Source organism: Phyllobates terribilis, unplaced genomic scaffold (genome assembly GCF_046119375.1).
Source record: "Phyllobates terribilis strain yellow unplaced genomic scaffold, ASM4611937v1 Scaffold_11__3_contigs__length_659146591, whole genome shotgun sequence".
NCBI lineage: Eukaryota > Metazoa > Chordata > Amphibia > Anura > Dendrobatidae > Phyllobates > Phyllobates terribilis.
Window position 1 is genome coordinate 453,161,291 of NW_027362771.1, and position 21,632 is coordinate 453,182,922.

The 21,632-nt window shown below is 43.3% G+C and overlaps 1 protein-coding gene across 4 annotated transcripts in view; it reads right to left on the bottom strand.

Moving 5' to 3' along the window:
• AKAP13 (A-kinase anchoring protein 13) overlaps positions 1-21,632 on the bottom strand; it is a 269,973-nt gene that overhangs the window by 113,662 nt on the left and 134,679 nt on the right. For all 4 annotated transcript variants that reach the window (XM_073653290.1, XM_073653288.1, XM_073653289.1 and 1 more), the window contains one exon: positions 15,409-15,592. In XM_073653290.1, coding sequence (XP_073509391.1) covers positions 15,409-15,592 — 184 coding nt within the window. The remainder of the gene's footprint in view (positions 1-15,408; positions 15,593-21,632) is intronic.

The window sequence follows — 21,632 nt, forward strand, 5'->3', positions numbered from 1 at the left end:
AGCTCTGATTGACAATCAATTTCACATGCTGTTGTGCAAATGGAATAGATAATAGATGGAAATTATTGGCAATTATCAAGACACACTCAATAAAGGAGTGGTTCTGCAGGTGGGGACAACAGACCACATCTCAGTACCAATGCTTTCTGGCTGATGTTTTCGTCACTTTTGAATGTTGGTTGTGCTTTTACACTCGTGGCAGCATGAGACGGACTCTACAACCCACAGAAGTTGCTCAGGTAGTGCAGCTCATCCAGGATGACACATCAATGCGAGCTGTGGCAAGAAGGTTTGCTGTGTCCGTCCGCGTAATGTCCAGAGGCTGGAGGCCCTACCAGGAGACAGGCCAGTACACCAGGAGACGTGGAGGGGGCCATAGGAGAGCAACAACCCAGCAGCAGGACTGCTACCTCCGCCTTTGTGCAAGATGGAACAGGAGGAGCACAGCCAGAGCCCTGCAAAATGACCTCCAGCTGGCCACAAATATGCATGTGTTTGCACAAACGGTTAGAAACTGACTCCATGAGGGTGGTATGAGGGCCCGCCTGTTCCCCAGAACTGAATCCGATTGAGCACATCTGGGACATCATGTCTCGCTCCATCCACCAACGTCACGTTGCACCACAGACTGTCCAGGAGTTGGCAGATGCTTTAGTCCAGGTCTGGGAGGAGATCCCACAGGATACCATCCGCAACCTCATCAGGAGCATGCCCAGGCGTTGTAGGGAGGTCATACAGGCACATGGAGGCCACACACAATACTGAGCCTCATTTTGACTTGTTTTAAGGACATTACATCAAAGTTGGATCAGCATATAGTGTGTTTTTCCACTTTAATTTTGGGGGTGACTCCAAATCCAGGCCTCCATTGGTTAATAAATTTGATTTCCATTGATGATTTTTGTGTGATTTTGTTGTCAGCACATTCAACTTTGTACAGAACAAAGTATTCAATGAGAATATTTCATTCATTCAGATCTAGGATGTGTTATTTGAGTGTTCCCTTTACTTTTTTGAGCAGTATATATATATATATATATATATATATATATATATATATATATATATATATATATATATATATATATATATATAAAAATAAATATAAATATATATATATATATATATATATATATACACACACACAGTACAGACCAAAAGTTTGGACACACCTTCTCATTTAAAGATTTTTCTGTATTTTCATGACTTTGAAAATTGTACATTCACACTGAAGGCATCAAGACTATGAATTAACACATGTGGAATTATATACTTAACAAAAAAGTGTGAAACAACTGAAAATATGTCTTATATTCTAGGTTCTTCAAAGTAGCCACCTTTTGCTTTGATGACTGCTTTGCACACTCTTGGCATTCTCTTGATGAGCTTCAAGAGGTAGTCACCGGAAATTGTCTTCCAACAATCTTGAAGGAGTTCCCAGAGATGCTTAGCACTTGTTGGCCCTTTTGCCTTCACTTTGCGGTCCAGCTCACCCCAAACCATCTCGATTGGGTTCATGTCTGGTGACTGTGGAGGCCAGGTCATCTGGCGTAACACCCCATCACTCTCCCTCTTAGTCAAATAGCCCTTACACAGCCTGGAGGTGTGTTTGGGGTCATTGTCCTGTTGAAAAATAAATAATGGTCCAACTAAACGCAAACCGGATGGAACAGCATGCTGCTACAAGATGCTGTGGTAGCCATGCTGGTTCAGTATGCCTTCAATTTCGAATAAATCCCCAACAGTGTCACCAGCAAAGCACCCCCACATTATCACACCTCCTCCTCCATGCTTCACGGTGGGAACCAGGCATGTAGAGTCCACCCGTTCACATTTTCTACGTTGCACAAAGACACGGTGGTTGGAACCAAAGATCTCAAATTTGGACTACTCAGAACAAAGCACAGATTTCCATTGGTCTAATCTCCATTCCTTGTGCTCTTTAGCCCAAACAAGTGTCTTCTGCTTGTTGCCTGTCCTTAGCAGTGGTTTCCTAGCAGCTATTTTCCCATGAAGGCCTGCTGCACAAAGTTTCCTCTTAAAAGTTGTTGAAGAGATGTGTCTGCTGCTAGAACTCTGTGTGGCATTGACCTGGTCTCTAATCTGAACTGCTATTAACCTGCGATTTCTGAGGCTGGTGACTCGGATAAACTTATCCTCAGAAGCAGAGGTGACTCTTGGTCTTCCTTTCCTGGGGCTGTCCTCATGTGAGCCAGTTTCTTTGTAGCGCTTGATGGTTTTTGCAACTGCACTTGGGGACACTTTCAAAGTTTTCCCAATTTTTCGGACTGACTGACCTTCATTTCTTAAAGTAATGATGGCCACTCGTTTTTCTTTACTTAGAATTTGTATTAAGGCAAGAAAAAAGCAGCTAACAGTCTATTCAGTAGGACTATCAGCTGTGTATCCACCAGACTTCTGCACAAAACAACTGATGGTCCCAACCCCATTTAGAAGGCAAAAAATCCCACTTATTAAACCTGACAGGGCACACCTGTGAAGTGAAAACCATTTCCGGTGACTACCTCTTGAAGCTCATCAAGAGAATGCCAAGAGTGTGCAAAGCAGTCATCAAAGCAAAAGGTGACTACTTTGAAGAACCTAGAATATAAGACATATTTTCAGTTGTTTCACACTTTTTTGTTAAGTATATAATTCCACATGTGTTAATTCATAGTTTTGATGCCTTCAGTGTGAATGTACAATTTTCAAAGTCATGAAAATACAGAAAAATCTTCAAATGAAAAGGTGTGTCCAAACTTTTGGTCTGTGCTGATACACACACACACACACACACACATATCACATACTAGCTATTGAACCCGTTCTACGAGCGAGCATTTTTATTGGTATATAGTCTCCCATGCTGCTATGTGTGGTATGTGCTGCCCCCATCCTGTCCCCACCATCCTATCCTGGTATGCGTGGCTCCCCTCGTCCCCAATCCTGGTGTGCGTGGCACCCCTCGTCCCCAATCCCGGTATGCGTGGCACCCCTCGTCCCCCAATCCCGGTATGCGTGGTACCCCTCTCATTCCCCAATCCCGGTATGCGTGGTACCCCTCATTCCCCAATCCCGGTATGCGTGGTACCCCTCATTCCCCAATCCCGGTATGCGTGGTACCCCTCATTCCCCAATCCCGGTATGCGTGGTACCCCTCATTCCCCAATCCCGGTATGCGTGGTACCCCTCATTCCCCAATCCTGGTATGCATGGTCCCCTCACCCCACAATCCTGATATGTGTGGCCCCCTCTTCCCTTTCACACTGTACACACATACAAAAAAAAATAAACAGTTATACTCACCTTCTCTGTACTCCAGCGCTGCAGCGTCCTGTTCTGCCGGAGGACGGGGGAAGAGAGCGGCGCCGGAGCACCGCGCTGTCCGGCGCCATTTTGCTGAAGACACACTGTAAATGTGTCTTCAGTAAAATGGCGAAGGATAGCGCTATGCGCACGCGCCGATCCGACGCCTCACTCCTGCCCCCGGTCTCCGGCCAGAAGAGAGGCGCCGCGGCAAAGCTCCTCCCAGTCAGGTAAGTATGTAAGTATGGCACCGGAGATCGTGGTATGCGTTCAGTGTCTACACATACCGCGATCTCCGGCGCCATACACCTCCTCTTAACTGCCTGCTTCTGTCTGGAGCCAGACTGGGCATCACGCATGCGCAGTCTATCGAGGCTTCAGACAGAGACACGCATCCCCGGTTATATTATATTATTTTATATATATACAGATAGATACAGTGCATTGTGAAAGTATTTGGCCCCCTTGAACTTTTCTACCTTTTGTCACTTTTCTGGCTTCAAACAAAGATATAAAATTCTAATTTTTTTGGGAAGACTCAACAAGTGGGACACAATCGTGAAGTGGAACGAAATTTATTGGATATTTTAAACTTTTTTAACAAATTAAAAACTGAAAAGTGGGGCGTGCAATATTATTCGGCCCCCTTGAGTTAATACTTTGTAGTGCCACCTTTTGCTGTGATTACAGCTGCAAGTCATTTGGGGCATGCCTCAGTTTTGCACATCGAGAGGCTGAAATTCTTGCCCATTCTTCCTTGCAAAACAGCTCGAGCTCATTGAGGTTGGATGGAGGGCGTTTGTGAACAGCAGTTTTCAGCACTTTCCACAGATTCTCGATTGGATTCAGGTCTGGACTTTGACCGCTGATTCATAACGGGGCTCTGAAAAGTCACATGACAATGGAGATGTTTTTATGAATGCCTGCCCCTGCTCCATTCTTTGCCTACAGGACTGCCAGAGAAAGGGAGTGTTGTATTCAGCCATCTCCAGCAGTCCCACAGACAATATATGGAGGGGTGGCATGTATGCGTGGCTACTGCTACGTTCCAACGGAGCATTTCAGAGTAGATTTCTCAAGAAGAGTAGGGGGTCCCAGTAGTTGGACCAAAATTGATTAACATGTTATCACCTATCCCATGGATAGATGATATCTTTTAGCGTTAGGGCTCATTCAGATGTCTATGCCATTCGGTCAGAGACTGGACCGCAATGCATGGGCTGGCCATGGCTCTCCCGACCCAAGCTTCACAGCCTCATAGAAATATATGAAGCTGTCACGCTCTGGTTAGGAGACCTGCGGCCAGTCCATGCATTAGCGGTTCGTGCTCAGACCGATTGCCACGGACATCTGAATGTCCCTTAGGAATAACCCTTTAAACACTTTATCTGCCCACTGTGATTCAACTGTGGGCCGGAAGTCCCTAGTCTGCAGCAATGTCTGCTCGAGCAAGCCACATCCCCGGCTGTCTAAATAAGGACAAGATATACGGGTTTTAAAGTTCTGGTCTTCTCTTTAGGACAGTAACATAGCACACTAAGGAATAAGTAGTAAAAAAAAAAAAAAAGCATAGGCAATGCCTAGGCTTCATTCAGACGTCAGTTTTTTTGACGTATGAGAAAAACAGACTGAATTTCAGCAATGATTTTTATCAGATTTTAACCACAGTTTGGTTAAGGCTTCATCAGTTTCACTGATGATAAAAAAAGAAAAGTTATTCCACCTTCAGACAGCACATGGATGGCATCCGAATGCTGTCAGATTGTTTCACAGACCCTAGAGACTTGATTGGCTGATTTTGATCCAACACTGAACAATATCGGATATGTCTCCACGATTTTGCATGGACTACTTGGTGCAAAGAAAAAATCTAACACGTGAACAGCCCCATAGACTGTCATAGGTATGAGTGCCATCGGTAATTAAAAAAAAAAAAAAAATACAAACAAAACACTCATACGTGAAAAACTGACGTGTGAATGAGCCCTAAGGCTTCCATTGAACCTAGCGATCACTTGATTACCAAGTGTCTTCTCAGCATAGCAGAGCTGCTGGGTCTTGGCAGCCCTAGATCAGCTCCCTGGCACTTCTTAATATTTACTTCTATAACAGTTACGGAAATAGCTCACTTTCCTTAAAAGGCACTATTGGTACTAATGAAACATCCCTAGGATATGCCATCACGTCCTGGTCAGTGAGGGTCTGAATAACGGAACCTCATCCAATCCTCAGAACAAAGAAATTGCAGCAATAGCCAAGCATTGTACTGCCTTCACAGATTTTCCATGACCACACACTATGAAAAGAACAGAAACACAACTATTAATTAAAATCAAGCTGTGACGTAGTTACCTGCATAGGAGCAGAAAGGGACCTCCCTTTGCGCCCTATAGTCGAAAGCCGCTCTAAAGCTCGCTATATTCATGAGATACCCATTTGATGAGGCGAAAATGCTCTCTAAAGTCCTCAATATACGTGGGCACTTGACAGAGCGTTTATGAGTTTTCAATGGACAGAATGGAAAAAGTTTTTGCCAAACACCTCTGGTAGTGGCTTATCTACCCGAAACATAAAAAGATCAGGTGTGAAGATTCTAAATGCCTGATCTAACATCATACAAACATTAGCATTCTGCCCATGAGTAGGGGAAGCTCGAACCCCTCAATCTCAACAATGGTGAAATGGAGGAACAGGGAACAGATGGCTTCCTGTTCCACTATTCAGGTTGTGTGTCCAAGTCCAAGAGCAGCAAGCATGATGACACCACTAAATCATGGCTGTTGTGTAGAGCTTCAGTCCACACACCACACATCAGAGCAAAGCATCAGAGGAACAAGACAATTAATATTTGGGTTTTCTTTTCTAGTGTGTCAGTCAGTACTTGTGGGGGTCATCTAGTTGTGTGTGCGGCAGAGGTGTGAGAGGGGCCATCAAGCTATGTGTGCTTGTCGGAGGACCTGTTGGGACAATCATAATGGGTGCAGATGCCTTGTGGGGCCATCATACTGTGCAGTGGTCTCTGAGGCCAAAATACTGTGTAGGAGACTATCATACTGTGTTGTGGACTCTGTGGGGGACTATGAAGGGAATCATACTGTGTGAGGGACTGTGAAGGGCATCACACTGTATGGGTGACTGTGGGGACAACATATTGTGTATATGTAGAATAGCTGTGGGGACATATCACCACGTGGGAAAATCTTAACGGATGGGAGGCCGTGATAATTATAATGTGTGGAAGGGCTGTGGTTGGATCCTATCGTGTGAGGGGGCTGCAGGAGATCATACCATATTGGAGTCTATGGGGACATAATACTTTGCGGGAAGTGGGGCTGGTCATCATGATACCAGGGCTGAATAAAAGGAGTTGTAGGATTTATTGTTTTTTTTAAACTTTACAAAAAGTAGTAAATTATATGGCTTTGATTAGCAGCTACCTGTCAAAACATAGATTAGAATAAGTCCTATCATAGCATGTAGTAACAGTAGCAGCTAGTCACTCTACTTACTTTTGCTCAATATCAAGTGATAAAATAAACCCCGTAAGGACAGACCCACTTTGTACATTAACGACCGCGCCTCATTTTTTAACATCTGACAAGGATCACTTTATGAGGAAATAATTCTGGAACGCTTCAACATATCCCAATGATTGAGACTGTTTCTTCATGACACATTGTACTTCAACTTCGTGGTAAATTTTAGGCGATATTGATTTGCGTTTAGTTATGAATGAATATCGAAAATTTTACAAAAAATTATTAGAAACTTTCGCAAATTTCAAACTTTGAATATTTATGCCCTTACATCAGATATTTATTAACTATTTTGTGTGGTATAACTAACATTTCCCAAGTCTACATTACATCAGCATCATTTTTTAAACAATTTATTTTTCTTAGGAAGCAAGAAGGTTTAAAAGTTATCAGCAATTTTTCATTCTTCCAACAAAATTTACAAAACCTACTTTCTTTTAGGGACCACAGCACATTTGAATTTTGGAGTGCAAAATTGGCTGGAAAAGATAACGGACACCATTTCGCATTTGCAGAGCCCCTCATGTGCCTAAAACATTAGGCTGTGGAAAAGAAAAATTACCATTATGCCACTAAAATATTTTTTACACCAGAAGTTTTTCATTTTCAAAAGGGCTAATAGGAGAAAATGGACCACAAAATTTGTTATGCAATTTCTCCTGAGTATGCCAATATCCCATATGTGGCCAAAAACTACTTTTCAGGCATAATGCAAAGCTAAAAAGGGTAGGAGCGCCATATTGGAGTGCAGATTTGCCTAGCATGGTTTGTGGGGTGCCATGTCACATTGGCAGAGCCTCTGAGGTGTCAGGACAGAAGTACCCCCATAAGTGATCCCAATTTACAAACTACACCTCTTCATGAAATCATTTAGTGGTGCAGTGAGCATATTGACACCACGTTTCACAAAATTTGATACTATTGAATGGTGAAGAAAAAATAATCAACTTTTTACCCCAAAAAATTAATTTTAGCTCTGGATTTTGCCTTTTACAAGAGGAAATATGTAACAAATGACCACAATTTTTTACACAATTTCTTGTGAACGTGGCAATACCCCATACGTGGCAGTACAGTACTGTTTGGCCACACGGCTAGACTTGGGAGAAAAGGAGTGCTATTAGAAGTTTGGAGCGCAGATTTTCCTAGAATAGTTTGCACACTCCATTTGCAGAGGCCCTAAGTGCCAGAAGAGCAAAAACCTCCCTCAATTGACACCAATTTGGAAATTACACCCCTCTGGGAATTCATCTACGGGTGAAGTGATGATTGTGATTCCATGGGTGTTTTCCAGGAACAAGCAGCAATGGAAGTTGCAGAGTGAAAATGCAAATAAGCCATTGTACTGTCTGTACATTTGAGCGCCCAATACCTTGTAGTGCCCAATACACTGGGTCCAGCTCATGCTTCTGGAGAAACACACCCTGTAAATTAAGTGGGCTCTCATCGCTACAGTAATGCAAACATGTGGACGCTAACTATGCATTAGACGCACTGTGGGGATTTCGCTGGATTTCTTTTGGTGGGAGCCACATTACTTTTCCAGAGCCTCTGTACTACCAGTAACATGGAAGCCCCCTATATTTCTGTTAACAGATGAAGCACCTGAGTGGGAATTTGCTTTTTTTTGTGGTTTGTGTAGAAGCTTTTATTAGTGGAATTTTGAGGAGCATTACATTTTGGATCAGTTCACATTTATCGTGTGCTCTACGATCAGCACTTACATCAAAGTTTCCATCTACATCTTTAAAATATGAGATTCAAATAAAACCACTGAGGGATCCATTCACTAATGAGGCAGCAGAGTTACTCTGGACTCTATGTGACTTTGGTTCGGTGATATTCGGCTATTAAGAGGTGCACAAAACTGTGGTCAACCATGCTTTCATGCACGCCTAAAAAGATGGCTCTTGGGCCAGACAGAGTGTCCCAATCTGCCTCATTAATGGGAAGCTTCCGCCAGGGGTTCTGTCTGAATCACGTATTTCAGAGATTGACATAGAAACTCCGGTGTAAGCGCTGAGCACAGAGCGTAGGATAAACGTGACCTGAGCATTACTACGATCCTTGGGAGGCAGAATTAACAAATCAACAGCAGGTGAAGAATTGGTCTTATTTATTTTTCACACCATTGCTCGTGTGGTATAACTGATTAGACTACTTTATTCTTCGGGTCGATGCGATTAAAGCGATACCAGATTTATATCGCTTCTTTCAGTTTTGATATTATCACACACTAAAGCCCGCTTTTTTTGTTTGCTTTACTATTAAAAGTTTTTGCATTGCCATATTTTGAGAGGTACAATTTTTCTATACTTCTGCTGACCGAGTCATGTGAGGGATCGTTTTTTTTTTTTTGAATGAGTTGGAGTTTCTATTAGTAACATTTTTGGGCACATAATATTTTTTGACCGCTTTTTATTTCAATTTTTGGGAGGCAAAATGAACACAAACAAGCAACGCAGATTGTTTTTTGGTGTTTTTTTATGCCGTTCGCAATGTGGTAAAAGTGATAAGACAGCTTTATTCTTCAGGTCAATACAAATAAGACGATAACACATTTACAACCTCTGGCAAAAATTATGGAATCACCAGGCTCGGAGGATGTTCATTCAGTTGTTTAATGTTGTTGAAAAAAAGCAGATCACAGACATGGCACAAAACTAAAGTAATTTCAAATGTCAACTTTAGGGCTTTAAAGGGAAGGTGCCGCATTTTTACATTATGTAAAATAAATTAAAATGTTAAATTCCTTAATGCTATAACATTTTCAAGTGCCCAGCATTTATAGTTTATTTTTTATTAATTTGTTTTGCAGCTACTGGGGGCTGTCATCTTGCTTTTCAGGAGTGTAAGAGTTAATACACTACACTCACACTCCTTCAAATACGGCAGCCCTGGACATAGGCTTCAGCGGTTGGATGCCGGTTGGATGCCGACCGTATCTGTAACATTGTAGCCACATTAGCTGTGAACTGGGCACGCCTCTGTGGGCTGCTCAATTCACAGTTGTAGGTGTGTCTAGGTGCTATTTCATTGTGGCCCAGAGCTTCCACACTGAGGACATGTAATTGGAAGCTTTTTACACACACACACACACACACACACACAAGCTCTCCCAGCTCTGCTCTCATATTCTCCCATCCTCCACTGCCTGTGCAGTAAAGCTATGGACCCTCACTGCTGCACTGTTTAGTCTCCTCGGTACTGGCCTTGCAGCTGCTCTCTTCTCCACTGCGTGCAGCTCTGCTCCTCTGGTCCACGTTGCTCCACAGTCCGTTGTCTTCCTTCTGCTTGCTTTTCTGTAAATATACTGAGATCCACTTCCTGTTTAGCAGCTGAATGAGATTAGATCACAGTGCAGTCACCAAGAAAATGGCGGTGCATTGTCTCTAGTCTTTATTCTGCCTCCCCCACTTTTGGGTGTAGTATAACACCTAAAAGGGGAGGGAAACATTGATGTCACAAGGACACTGCCCCAATTTTGCAGCTAATGTAATGCAAGCAAGCATTACTGTAGCTGCTTGAGGTCTATACAGGAAGATGCTCCCCCTAGCTGCAAGTATAAGTAATCTTTTTTTTTTTATAGATATTTTGCATGTTGCAGTGTTTGCAATCTATGCAAACACTGCATTACGTAGCTTAAATTATTATTATGCTATTTTCACAAAAAGAAAAAAAAAATTGATGGCACCTTCCCTTTAAGAAACACAAAGAAATCAAGATTAAAAATGTGGTACTCAGTAAGGGCATTTTTTTTCAGACCAAGCAGAGGGAAAAAATTATGGAATCATGAAAAACAAACACACAAAAAAACACTCCAATACATCACTAGTATTTTGTTGCACCACCTCTGGCTTTAATAACAGATTGCAGTCTCTGAGGCATGGACTTAATGAGTGACAAACAGTACTCTTCATCAATCTGGCTCCAACTTTCTCTGATTGCTGTTGCCAGATCAGCTTTGCAGGTTGGAGCCTTGTCATGGACCATTTTCTTCAACTTCCACCAAACATTTTCAATTGGATTGAGACCCAGACTATTTGCAGGCCATGACATTGACCTTGTGTGTCTTTCTTTCAAGGAATGTTTTCACAGTTTTTGCTCTATGGCAGGGTGCATGATCATCTTGAAAAATGATGTCATCATCCCCAAACATCCTTTCAATTGATGGGATAAGAAAACTGTCCAAAATATCAATGTAAACTTGGGCATTTATTGAAGATGTAATGACAGCCATCTCCCCAGTGCCTTTACCTGACATGCAGCCCCATATCATTAATGACTGTGGAAATTTGCATGTTCTCTTCATGCAGTCATCTTTATAAATCTCATTGGAACGGAACCAAACAAAAGTTCCAGCATTATCACCTTGCCCAATGCAGATTCGCGATTCATCACTGAATATGACTTTCATCCAGTCATCCACAGTCCACGATTGGTTTTCCTTAGCCCATTGTAACCTTGTTTTTTTTCTGTTTAGGTGTTAATGATGGCTTAGGTTTAGCTTTTCTGTATGTAAATCCCATTTCCTTTAGGCGGTTTCTTACAGTTCGGTCACAGACATTGACTCCAGTTTCCTCCCATTTGTTCCTCATTTGTTTTGTTGCACATTTCCTGTTTTGGAGACATATTGCTTTAAGTTTCCGGTCATGACGCTTTGATGTCTTCCTTGGTCTACCAGTATGTTTGCCTTTAACAACCTTCCCATGTTGTTTGTATTTGGTCCAGATTTTAGACACAGCTGACTGTGAACAACCAACATCTTTTGCAACATTGCGTGATGATTTACCTTCTTTTAAGAGTTTGATAATCCTCTCCTTTGTGTCAATTGACATCTCTCGTGTTGGAGCCATGATTCATGTCAGTCCACTTGGTCCAAAAGCTCTCCAAGGTGTGATCACTCCTTTTTAGATGCAGACTAACGAGCAGATCTAATTTAATGCAGGTGTTAGTTTTGGAAATGAAAATTTACAGGGTGATTCCATAATTTTTTTCCTCAGAATTGAGCGATTCCATAATTTTTTCCTTCTGCTTGGTCTGAAAAAAATTACCCTTACTGAGTACCACATTTTTAATCTTGATTTCTTTTAGTGTTTCTTAAAGCCTTAAAGTTGCCATTTGAAATAACTTTAGTTTTGTGCCATGTCTGTGATCTGCTTTTTTTCAACAACATTAAAACAACTGAATGAACATCCTCCGAGCCCGGTGATTCCATAATTTTTGCCAGGGGTTGAATATAAGTTTTTACGTTTTGTAACTTCTACACAAAAATAATTGTATTGAAAAAAATATTGTTTTTGCATCACTATATTCTGAGAGCTAAAGCATCTGATTGAGCTGTATGGCGACTTGTTTTTATGCAGGACAAGGTGATGTTTTCAGCTATACTATTTTTATTTACATTCGTCTTTTTGATCGAGTTTTTTTTCAACATTTTTTTTCGGCAGGGGATACAGGGGAATCATGACAGTGTGCATATTGCATGATGTCATGATTCGGCACTCTGCAGTCATAGACTGACTGCATGCTTTTCTTTTCAGCCTGGAAAACCCCTTTAAGGGCGCAGTCATATGGCCGTATAACACAGACGACGATCACATCACAATCCTCGGAATGGCCGTTGACTCTCCTTACCAGAGCGGAACAGATTGTATTTCTATGCACCTTTCATGCTGGTGTCAGGAGAGCCGACGGCCAGTCCGATGCGGTCGTTGTCCGTGTTATATGGACGTCTGACTGCGCCCTAACAATAACTCTATCTGTTCAAATCACGATGTGTTTTATTTTTTCCTGTAGCTGAAATCCATGTCTATTTGGCCTCTGCAGCAGCCTCCTATATGAAAAGCATCATCTCTTATTACATTTTCACTGATTTCTATAAGCCAAGTGCCTTGGAAGTTTTTCATTAGGATAGCAAGACGCTAAATATAAAAAAAACAAAAACAAAAAAGCAAGTAAAACAATATGTGGATGTTTCCACAAAGTACGTAGCAAAGAGTTACAAACAGCTGTCATTTGTCAACTGAACCCTATAAGGTAACGGCAATGTGATGGGACGCTTGGGGCAGCTTCTCCATTTTCTGCCCACATTATTTTTCATCTATTCCTCTCGTCTCACTTTCTCAGAATAAAAACAGCAAAACTGGAAATTTATTTCAATCTGTCAAAACTATGCTTTACATAATCATCAGCTCTCATCAATACGAAGGCAGCAAAACAAAGTACATGCACAATAAGAACTACTTGTAGTACCACAGGAGGATGGATGCCGTTAATAGTACGTTACCACCCAAATACCACAAAGCTCTCCTCTCGAGAAGATGATGGTATGATAACGCCTTAAGGTGAACTTTGAGCTGTCATGAAAAATTTAGGTTTCCTGCTTCACCCACAAGGGAGGGAGTAGAGCTAATAAATCATCTGCAAAACAATCAGGTACAATACCGCTAAACCCACAGAGATCGGCACTGGCGGGAGTAGATGAGGTGGCCGTGTACATTCATTGTGATGAAATTAGTGTAGCACAAACTCAATAAATTACATCCATAGTCTATACTTTTCCAGAGTAACAACAGGGTACATGACCCCCATTGTCCAGACGGTTGGGAGTTGTGGAAGTGGAGCTAACAACTATCAGACATTGATGGCATATACCTAAGATATACTATACGTCTCAAAGCGTAATACCCCCTTAATGGGAACGTGGCAAAATTTTATTTTCGTATTAATAATTTATGATTATGTTATCAATTATTTTTAATGCAAAATTAAATGTTGTGTTTTAATGTTTATTTTTTTTTCTTATCGTAGCCGCTAGGTGCTGCCATTTTTATTTGCTGTAGTATAGGTGTCTGAGTACGAGACATACACACCACAAATCCGGCAGCCTAAGGCCATAGGAGATCCAGTCATGTCCGACCAATTCTCCTGTACTGTGGCTGCCTCCTGCTGTGAACTGGGCACATCCCCTGGGCTGCCTAGTTCACAGCTGTGGGGGGAGTCAGGTGCTATTTTGCTCTAGTCCAGAGCGGTGAGGGCAGGTTGAGCAGTCTGACATTGTATTACTAATCCCAAGTTGTTCTCACTACTGGAAGAAGTCTCCACTGCAGGGCTGCTTTGAGCAATGAAAACAACTGCAGAGGTGACTTCTTCCAACAGTGAGAACAACTCGGTAACCTGGGATTAGTAATACAATGTCAGACTGCTCAACTTGCGCTCACCACCATCGTTAGGTTAGTGCTGCAGGGTTCAGAGAACAGCATGAAAGCATAACGTTGCTGTGCTCTGCTATGTAATCGTAAATGTATGTAGGTTTTACGATTACATAGCAGATCCACGCACCTAATGCCACCCTGTGCGATATCCTCCACACACCTAATGCCACCCTGTGTGATACCCTCCGTGCACCTAATGCCACCCTGTGCGATACACTCTGTGCACCTAATGCCACCCTGTGCGATAGCGATACCCTCCACACACCTAATGCCACCCTGTGCGATACCCTCCGTGCACCTAATGCCACCCTGTGCGATACACTCTGTGCACCTTATGCCACCCTGTGCGATACCCTCCGTGCACCTAATGCCACTCTGTGCGATACATTCTGTGCATATAATGCCACCCTGTGCGATACCCTCCGTGCACCTAATGCCACCCTGTGCAATACACTCTGTGCACCCAATGCCACCCTGTGCGATACCCTCCGTGCACCTAATGCCACTCTGTGCGATACATTCTGTGCATCTAATGCCACCCTGTGCAATACCCTCCGTGCACCTAATGCCACCCTGTGTGATACATTCTGTGCACCTAATGCCACCCTGTGCGATAGCGATACCCTCCATGCACCCAATGCCACCCTGTGCGATACCCTCCGTGCACCTAATGCCACCCTGTGCGATACACTCTGTTCATGGCAAATGTCAGCAGCTGCTAGTGTGTAAAAGTTGAAAATATAAAAACTTAAATTATTTCTCATATTTTAAACAATTAAAACATTTTAATAATTTAAAAAAAAAAAAAGTTAACACTTTACAATTTTTTCAACTGCTGAAAAAAATATTTTTTGCCGATATAATACCTTTACATTATTGTGTGGCCGGTGGGACTGCTTCTGATATTGTGGTCTTTGAAACAGAAAAAGCAGTGCATCACATGGTGAAATCAATAGAAGAAAGCAGCCGTATAAGACCATATTAGCGCTACAGAAATGCTAACCTAATAATTCATATATTTGCAAGGATACACATAGTGACTGTCATTTGGAACACATTGTAAAGATTTATACTTTTTCATGTATACAATGTAGGCAAAACGGGCTAGTGGGGTTCATCCTGACTTACTATAAAAGAAGAATTACTGTCAGACAACTCTCACCGTGCCCCTCTTCCAGGGAAGTAAAAGCAAGGACGGACTTGTTTCCCATCCACGGCATTAGGACAATGATCTGTCCGGCTGTCCAGACACGGTGCATAGGTCCACATAAATGTTTACATTTAAAGAGTGTGTACATATATATATTCTCTCTAAATGTATATAACAAAAATATATAAATATCACGTACTGTGTTAAAAAGTGATGCAACTTGAGAAAGCCTCGTTCCAAGGCCAGGGTTACAGGCGTAGCTCCCTCACTATTGGCTATGGCCAATGATGTTCTCCCTCCTGGCTGTTCCAGAAGAAACCTTGACAATGCACAAAGACCAAGCCTTGCAGCAAAGTGCATTAATGTCTCCTGCCCAGGACCATCTGAAAAACAAAGATCAGCATCAGCCATTCCATACACAAAAAGGCCATTATGAGAAAACTGGGATTTGAAAGTGCCAATTACATCAGAGTTTGTAATGCCAATTATATATTGTAACTGAGGATGCTTTCACACTGTGCTTTGTCCCACATTAAGTGGTTCCGTTGGGGTTTTACGTCCGAACCCCAGCAATACGCAGTAGACTGCGTCTGAGTATCCGCCTCCAGTAGGCATATATGGCTCAAAATTCTGCACGTCATCGCAAACATTGACTGTCGGTATCATTATAGTCTATGGCCAAGTCGCCGCATTTTCTAAATCACGTTTTGTGTAGGGTTCGGATGTAAGACCCAACAGGACCACTGAGTGTGGGGAAGAACACATTGTGAAAGGATCCTTATGGTTTAAATAGAACCTGTCACCAGGTGAAAAGCAGCCTAAAATCAAGCCCTAGGAGAGTCCTGTGGGCAACGTCCCCTTAAATCAGTTCCTAGAAAATCCCTTTGGATGTGATCTGTTTGTTCTCCCAACATGTTTGATATAGTAAATACTTTGAATCCCCCTAAAATCTTTGAAGTTTGAGTTCCGGCACCACATTCCTCCCCCGGCAGAACAGGACGCACCAGCGCTGGAGCACAGGGAAGAAAGGTGAGTATAAGTGTTTATTTTTTTGTATGTGTGCACAGCATGAAAGGAATTAGGGGTGCCATACATACCAGGATTGGGGGGTGAGGGGGTCACACATACCAGGATTGGGGGGGATGAGGGGGACCACACATACCAGGATTGGGGGGTGAGGGGACCATACACAGCAGGATTGGGGGGTGAGGAGACCATGCATACCAGGATTGGGGGGTGAGGGGACCATGCATACCAGGATTGGGGGGGTGAGGGAACCATGCATACCAGGATTGGGGGGTGAGGGGACCATGCATACCAGGATTGGGGGGGTGAGGGGACCATGCATACCAGGATTGGGGGGTGAGGGGACCATGCATACCAGGATTGGGGGGTGAGGGGACCATGCATACCAGGATTGGGAGGTGAGGGGACCATGCATTCCAGGATTGGGAGGTGAGGGGACCATGCATACCAGGATTGGGGGGGTGAGGGGACCATGCATACCAGGATTGGGGGGGTGAGTGAGGGGACCATGCATACCAGGATTGGCGTGTGAGGGGACCATGCATACCAGGATTGGGGGATGAGGGGACCATGCCTGCCAGGAGGGGGGTGAGGGGACCATGCATTCCAGGATTGGGGGGGTGAGGGGACGATGCATACCAGGATTGGGGCGTGAGTGGACTATGCATACCAGGATTGGGGGGGTGAGGGGACTATGCATACCAGGATTGGGGGGGTGAGGGGACTAAGCATACCAGGATTGGGGGGTGAGGGGACCATGCATACCAGGATTGGGGGGGGTGAGGGGTACCACGCATACCAGGATTGGGGGGGGTGAGGGGTACCACGCATACCAGGATTGGGGAGGTTAGGGGTACCACGCATACCAGGATTGGGGGGGTGAGGGGTACCACGCATACCAGGATTGGGGGGGGTGAGGGGTACCACGCATACCAGGATTGGGGGGGGTGAGGGGTACCACGCATACCAGGATTGGGGGGGTGAGGGGTACCACGCATACCAGGATTGGGGGGGGTGAGGGGTACCACGCATACCAGGATTGGGGGGGTGAGGGGTACCACGCATACTAGGATTGGGGGGGTGAGGCGTACCACGCATACCAGGATTGGGGGGTAAAGGGACCACGCATACCAGGATTTGGGGGTAAAGGGACCACGCATACCAGGATTGGGGGGGTGAGGGGACCACGCATATCAGGATTGGGGGGGGTGAGAGGACCACGCATACCAGGATTGGGGGGGTGAGGGGACCATGCATACTAGGATTGGGGGGTGAGGGGTGCCATGCATACCAGAATTGGAGGGTGAGGGGTGCCATGCATACCAGAATAGGGATGAGGGGTACCATACATACCAGGATTGAGGATGATGGAGCCATGAACACCAGGATCGGGGATGAGGGGTGCCATGCATACCAGGATCGGGGATGAGGGAGACATGCATAACAGGATCGGGGATGAGGGGTGCCATGCATACCAGGATTGGGGATGAGGGGTGCCATGCATACCAGGATTGGGAATAAGGGGTACCATGCATACCAGGATTGGGGATGAGGAAGCCATGCATACCGGGATTGGGGATGAGGGGAGCCATGCATACCGGGATTGGGGATGAGGGGTGCCATGCATACCGGGATTGGGGATGAGGGGTGCCATGCATACCGGGATTGGGGATGAGGGGTGCCATGCATACCGGGATTGGGGATGAGGGGTGCCATGCATACCGGGATTGGGGATGAGGGGTGCCATGCATACCGGGATTGGGGGATGAGGGGTGCCATGCATACCTGGATTGGGAATTAGGGAGCCATGCATACCCGGATAGGATGGTGGGGACAGAATGGGGGCAGCACATACCAGATGGGAGACCATAGATCAATAAAAATGCTCGCCACCCGGGCGTAGAATGGGTTCAATAGCTAGTATATATATATACACATACATACACACACACATACACATACAGTACAGACCAAAAGTTTGGACACACCTTCTCATTTAAAGATTTTTCTGTATTTTAATGACTATGAAAATTGTACATTCACACTGAAGGCTTCAAAACTATGAATTAACACATGTGGAATTATATACTTAACAAAAAAGTGTGAAACAACTGAAAATATATCTTATATTCTAGGTTCTTCAAAGTAGCCACCTTTTGCTTTGATGACTGCTTCGCACACTCTTGGCATTCTCTTGATGAGCTTCAAGAGGTAGTCACCGGAAATGGTTTTCAATTCACAGGTGTGCCCCGTCAGGTTTAGTAAGTGGGATTTCTTGCCTTATAGATGGGGCTGGGACCATCAGTTGTGTTGTGCAGAAGTCAGGTGGATACACAGCTGATAGTCCTACTGAATAGACTGTTAGAATTTGTATTATGGCAAGAAAAAAGCAGCTAAGTAAAGAAAAATGAGTGGCCATCATTACTTTAAGAAATGAAGGTCAGTCAGTCTGAAAAATTGGGCAAACTTTGAAAGTGTCCCCAAGTGCAGTTGCAAAACCATCAAGCGCTACAAGGAAACTGGCTCACATGAGGACCGCCCAAGGAAAGGAAGACCAAGAGTCACCTCTGCTTCTGAGGATAAGTTTATCCGAGTCACCAGCCTCAGAAATCACAGGTTAACAGCAGCTCAGATTAGAGACCAGGTCAATGTCACACAGAGTTCTAGCAGCAGACACATCTCTACAACAACTGTTAAGAGGAGACTATGTGCAGCAGGCCTTCATGGTAAAATAGCTGCTAGTAAACCACTGCTAAGGACAGGCAACAAGCAGAAGAGACTTGTTTGGGCTAAAGAACACAAGGAATGGACATTAGACCAGTGGAAATCTGTGCTTTGGTCTGATGAGTCCAAATTTGAGATCTTTGGTTCCAACCACCGTGTCTTTGTGCGACGCAGAAAAGGTGAACGGATGGACTCTACATGCCTGGTTCCCACCGTGAAGCATGGGGGAGGAGGTGTGATGGTGTGGGGGTGCTTTGCTGGTGACACTGTTGGGGTTTTATTCAAAATTGAAGGCATACTGAACCAGCATGGCTACCACAGCATCTTGCAACGACATGCTATTCCATCTGGTTTGCGTTTAGTTGGACCATCATTTATTTTTCAACAGGACAATGACCCCAAACACACCTCCAGGCTGTGTAAGGGCTATTTGACCAAGAAGGAGAGTGATGGGGTGCTACGCCAGATGACCTGGCCTCCACAGTCACCAGACCTGAACCCAATCGAGATGGTTTGGGGTGAGCTGGACCACAGAGTGAAGGCAAAAGGGCCAACAAGTGCTAAGCATCTCTGGGAACTCCTTCAAGATTGTTGGAAGACCATTTCCGGTGACTACCCCTTGAAGCTCATCAAGAGAATGCCAAGAGTGTGCAAAGCAGTCATCAAAGCAAAAATTGGCTACTTTGAAGAACCTAGAATATAAGACATATTTTCAGTTGTTTCACACTTTTTTGTTAAGTATATAATTCCACATGTGTTAATTCATAGTTTTGATGCCTTCAGTGTGAATGTACAATTTTCATAGTCATGAAAATACAGAAAAATCTTTAAATGAGAAGGTGTGTCCAAACTTTTGGTCTGTACTGTATATATTTTATATATACATACATATATATATATATATACACACATACATACACACATATAGGTGCATCTCACTAAATTAGAACATCAAAAAATTAATTTATTTCAGTTCTTCAATACAAAAAGTGAAACTCATTATGTAGAGTCATTACATACAGAGTGATCTATTTCAAGTGTTTATTTCTGTTAATGTTGATGATTATGGATTACAGTCAATGAAAACACAAAAGGCATCTCAGTAAATTAAAATATTTAACAAGAAACACCTGCAAACGCTTCTTAAGCGTTTAAAAAGGTCCCTTAGTCTGTTTTAGTAGGCTCCACAATCATGGGGAAGACTGCTGACTTGGCAGATGTCCAGTAGGCAGTCATTGACACACTCCACAAAGCCCCAGAGTTCCAATTTTCATTTGGAATCAAGGTCCCCGAGTCTGGAGGAAGAGTGGAGATTGGCCAGCAAACTCGCCTGACCTTAACCCCATACAGAATCTATGGGGTATTGTCAAGAGGAAGATAAGAGACACCAGACCCAACAATGCAAACGAGCTGAAGGCTGCTATCAAAGCCACCTGGGCTTCCATAACACCTCAGCAGTGCCACAGGTTGATCGCCTCAATGCCACGCCACATTGATGCAGTAATTGATGCAAAAGGAGCCCCGACCAAGTATTGAGTGCATTTACTGAACATACATTTTAGTAGGCCAACATTTCGCATTTTTAAAACATTTTTCAAGCTGTTGTTATAAAGTATTCTAATTTACTGAGATAATGACTTTTGTGTTTTCATTGGCTGTAAGCCATAATCATCAACATTAACAGAAATAAACACTTGGAATAGATCACTCTGTTTGTAATGACTATATAATATATAAGTTTCACTTTTTATATTGAACAACTGAAATAAATTAACTTTTTGATGATATTCTAATTTAGTGAGATGCACCTGTATGTACACACACAGTTGAAATCAGACGTCTACATACACTAGATAAAGAGACACATGTATGTTTTTCTCAATATCTGACGTGAAATTCCTGTTTCAGGTCAATTAGGATTACCATAATTTTTAACATTTGCCAAATGCCAGAATAATGAGAGAGAGAGAGAATGTTTTAAGGCATTTTTATTACTTACTGCATAGTCAAAAGTTTACATACATTTCATTGTTATTTGGTACCATTGCCTTTAAACTGAATGACTTGGGTCAAACGTTTGGGATATCCTTCTAATGATAGTTGATCGGAATTTGGGCCAATTCCTCTTCACAAAACTGGTCTAACTGCTCCAGGTTTGTAGGTCGCGTTGCTCGCATCTGTGTTTTCAGCTTTGCCCATAAATTTTCAATAGGAATGAAATCAGCGCTTTGTGATGGATGGTCACTCCAAAACATTGACTTTGAAGTTAAGGATAACATTGTTATCATTTTGTAGTATACTTCGGTTGATTGTCCATTTGGAAGACCCATTTCTGCCCAAGATTTAACTTCCTGGCTGATGTCTTGAGATGTTGCTTCAGTATTGCCACATAATCTTCTTTTCTCATGATGCCATCTATTTTGTGAAGTGCACAGGTCCCTCCTGCAGCAAAACAACCCCAAAACATGATGTTGCCACCCCCATGTTTCACAGTTGGGATGGTGTTTTTAGGCTTCCAAGCTTCTCCCTTTTTCCTCCAAATGTAACGAAGGTCATAATGCCCAAAATGTTAAATATTACTTTCAACAGACCACAGGACAAGTCTCCAAAATTAAGGTCTTTGATCCGGTGTGCATTTGAAAACATAAATCTGGCTTTTTTATGTTTCTTTTG